At 48.2% G+C, this 3,696-nt stretch overlaps 1 protein-coding gene across 1 annotated transcript in view; it reads right to left on the bottom strand.

Annotated features, from left to right (window-relative positions):
* The window catches only part of MAGI3 (membrane associated guanylate kinase, WW and PDZ domain containing 3), a 34,551-nt gene that overhangs the window by 15,970 nt on the left and 14,885 nt on the right, over positions 1-3,696 (bottom strand). The window contains exons 11-12 of the mRNA XM_026864228.1: positions 3,340-3,490; positions 2,705-2,796 (exon numbers count right to left, since the gene is read on the bottom strand). Of these exons, the coding sequence (XP_026720029.1) occupies positions 2,705-2,796; positions 3,340-3,490 (243 nt within the window). The remainder of the gene's footprint in view (positions 1-2,704; positions 2,797-3,339; positions 3,491-3,696) is intronic.

Genomic DNA, 3,696 nt, shown 5'->3' with positions numbered 1-3,696 from the left:
CACCCGGACTGGTTTTGACGAATGTGTTTCTAAGGTAGTTGGGAAGAAATACCTTGTGCAGCTGCCTCTCTTTCAACTGAGTGTGAAGAATGAGAATAGCTCACATTTGACACATAGCTCACACTTGACATCTTGCATAAATTTTGCCCATCTTTAAATCTATGTATTATTGGAAATGTTCGCCATTTAGTGAATTCCTGCTCTTCTATTTGATAACTGAAATACAATAATTAACAATCTGCCATGTATAAGGGGAAATAAAGAAGTCCCTCATAAAAATCCTATTTGGGGCTTTAAATCCAGCTCCCCTTTTCATCTTGTTTTTGGGTATCTTAAAGGGGAGAAGTAAAACATATAATTACTCTGGATCTCAGACCACCATCTGCATTCTCAACTCACTGGTGGTTTTTAGTTTTCCCCTTTCCCTCCTTCTGTCACCATTACTTGCCAAATCTGAGATGGTATTATCCCTTTCCTCTCCCATTCAGACTCTGAGCAAGAACACAGTGCACGGATCAGTGTATGAGTGTTTCCTTACAGATCAGCAGCCTTGTTGGCTCCCATGCATGGAGAAGTTTGAATTTCCCGGTGGTTCAGTGCTGTGATTTTTCACATTTGTCTTTCAGGCAGTTTTTCATTTCAGGCCTAATGGGCCCAGTCAGGACTGCAGCTAAGGACAAGCACACCAGGAGATGAGCAGTAAGCCTGTGGCTTTTGAGAGAAAGCCTTCAAGCCTTTATTTTCCAGGGCTCTGGGTGTTGGTGAGGTTCTCTCAAAATCCACCACAAACAAGTCTGAGAGTACTGACACATCCCTAAACCTAGCTCTCTGGCACAGAAGTTGGAAGGCAGCAGCGTGCCTTTTGAATACAGGGAAACAAAACAACACAGAAATTGCTTTATATCAAGCGGAAACTCACAGGCATTAACTGAGAAATAAAAAGGTCAAGAGAACAGACTTTTGTCACGTGCATCTAGCTTGCTTCCTATTCCTGTCAGTCTTTTTTTTTTTTTTTTTTTTTTTTGCCAAGACTAGGCCAGAGTGATTGGGGAAGAAGTAAAAGCTTTCAAAAGAACTCAGATTTAGTTCTGAAAAGCTGCTCAGACAGTTCCACGCTCGAAGTTTTTTCAGTGCACAGCTCCTGGTGATTGGATAATGCATTCAGCGAGCTGCACTCCCCTCACCCCCACCTCTGAGTGCTACTAAACGTAACACGGACAAGAACACCACACACTATTTCATATGCTAGAACCACATTCAGGTTAAATGAAAGATTAAGAATAATGATGTCCAGGAGCTGCTGGAGGTGAAGCAATGGGGGACAGATCATCTGCACGCAGCATCCACGACATTATCTGACACTCACCAACAGCTATGGCTGCTATGGAAACAAAACACCACAAATGCTATAAAGTGCAACACAAGTAAAATTCTTCTTGGTTTTGTTCTTCCTTTTCTTTAAATGCATGTTAGGGGAAAGAAAGGGGAAAAAAAAAAAAAAGGCTAGCACTGGATCACAGTCTGTGAATGGAAAAAAAACATATTCCTGAACTGTAATCAGGAAACAATCTAGGGGTATCTATTCCAAAAGCTTTTCCTCTCGACAGCTGAAGGAACGGCCCCTGACACACGGTACGAGTCAGCACGCCTTCCCAGAGAAAAACGGTTGCCCGTTTGGAAACAGGGGGGAGTCTCCTTCAGCCTGCCCTCAGACAGCGACCACCCGGGGCACCGGCACTTGCCCCTCAGCCCCAACCCCGCCCTGGCAACCACCTCTCTGAGCCCCAGTGCCACAGCTCTGCGGGCTGAGGCCAGGGACACGGCTACACTGACGGCCTGGAACCAGCTGGACTCCGGCCACCCACCAGGTTAAAGCAAACCAGCCTCTAACTAGTATTCTTTCTCCTGTGCAAGCATCAGCTACGCTTTGATGCCAGTTACAAGCGAACTGCCACCACCATCCATCTGCAGAAGGCAGCCGGTTGTAATCGGTTCTGCTTCAAGCCTGTCTCGAAAATCCTGAAGTACCGTGTTTTGTATTTTCTGAGACGAGAGGGAAAAACGCGAGGCAAATAAAAGCCTGAAAGAATGCACTGAAAAGCCGTGCTTGTCCCTTCGAGACAAATCCACCAGGAACCACACTGACCAGCACAACAAAATGCGGTTTTTAAAATCTGGTGGGAGAGGTGGGGGCAAGGGGGTGAGACACAATCCCAAATCTTGCCTCGGTCGCCCTGGGCTGTGTTCAACGGCCTGACGGGGTTTTTGCAGGAGAAGCAGCAGCTTCCTTCCACTCTTCTGCTCCCCAGGACACACTGAGCATCGCTGGGGCACGCTTTGTGCCAGACCACCAGTGGGATCAGTGGAAATGGGCAAGGGCTGAGCCCCAGCGCTGCCCTTTGGGGTGCCCCTGAGACAGCAGCAACTCCAGACACACCATCAGTGTCACCAGAGGAAGCCACTGCCCGACACACTCCAGGGAGCGGAGAGGGCACGGCGGCCTCGCAGACTGAAGTCAGCCACGAGGGGGAAAAGAAAGGTAATCTGGATCAGTTCTTGATCTTTAGAAGGCAGCTACTGAACTGACGGGTTTTGCCGTCACTGAACCGTTCAGGACGAGATGGCGCTGAGGATGGCAGGCGGCGTCACCCTGACAGCGATGCTCTAAGGTAACGCGAAGCCGACCGCGAATCGTTTCACTTACGGGCTGATCTGGTCCATCCCCTCCGAGCACCCGGAAACCAAAGCCCGATTCTTGTTTTCGCAGGAAAACATCCAAATCTCTTGTGTTTGGAGCTAAGACAAAGCAACATTTCAAAACATGTAAGGAGCCATCTTTGAGTACTGAAAGACTGTACTTTTGTTGCGTGCTCTGACAGAACACAGTAACCAGAAACAGGGTAAATAATTCCAACAGACAAATCTTCAGTGATGTTCTTTCCAAAACAGAAAAAAAAAAAGTCAAGAAAAGGCTGAATAGGAAAGGATAAATTGACAAATGCCAAAGGAGAAATCCCAGCTGCACTGAGATGGTGGGCACGGATTAAATCTGTCTGCAATACAGCTCAGAGCTACCATCGATAGACTCCGAGATGGTCAGGTCTCCTTCAGCCTAGACTGTCCTTACGACCATTTCTGTGACTAACTGTTTTATCGTAAATGTGGTTGAAGCATATTGTATCTCTTCTTTTTTTTTTTTTTAAAAAAAGGAGTTCCACAGTTTCATCTGTATGAATTATGCATTTCTTGAAATGTTTTATCTACAGGAGGTTAACTCAACAGGAAAGTCACAGCTTCCTTCCTAACTGAGTATTTCCCAGCTGAAGTTGATGTACTCACGTTTGTCCTCATATATAGTCTTGGACTTCAGGTAGACTTCCGAGGGGTCTAGTCTGGGGGAGCCTGGTCGTACGGCGGCGGGAGGGAAGGGCATCGGCTGCGGGATGGGATCGCCCACAGGTTCCAAACTGCCTGAACTGTCCTGCTTGTCCTTCTGAAACAGACCCCCCCAACGCCGAGTGACATCGGGTGTAACTGGGTTCAGGTACGCGCGTGCGCGGAGACAACAAACGAGCAGAGGTGAAGTGCAGGGCAGAACGGGGGAACGGGGGAATAATACTGCGGCTCGACTGCACGCCGGGGGCTGGGGCCCGGCCCAGAGCCCTCTGCTCGGACGGGGGCTGCAGCGGGGGCCGA

The sequence above is a fragment of the Athene cunicularia genome (assembly GCF_003259725.1).
Source record: "Athene cunicularia isolate RWA chromosome 26 unlocalized genomic scaffold, athCun1 chr26_part1, whole genome shotgun sequence".
In the NCBI taxonomy this organism is placed as follows: domain Eukaryota; kingdom Metazoa; phylum Chordata; class Aves; order Strigiformes; family Strigidae; genus Athene; species Athene cunicularia.
This window is presented reverse-complemented; position numbering and strand designations above follow the sequence as displayed.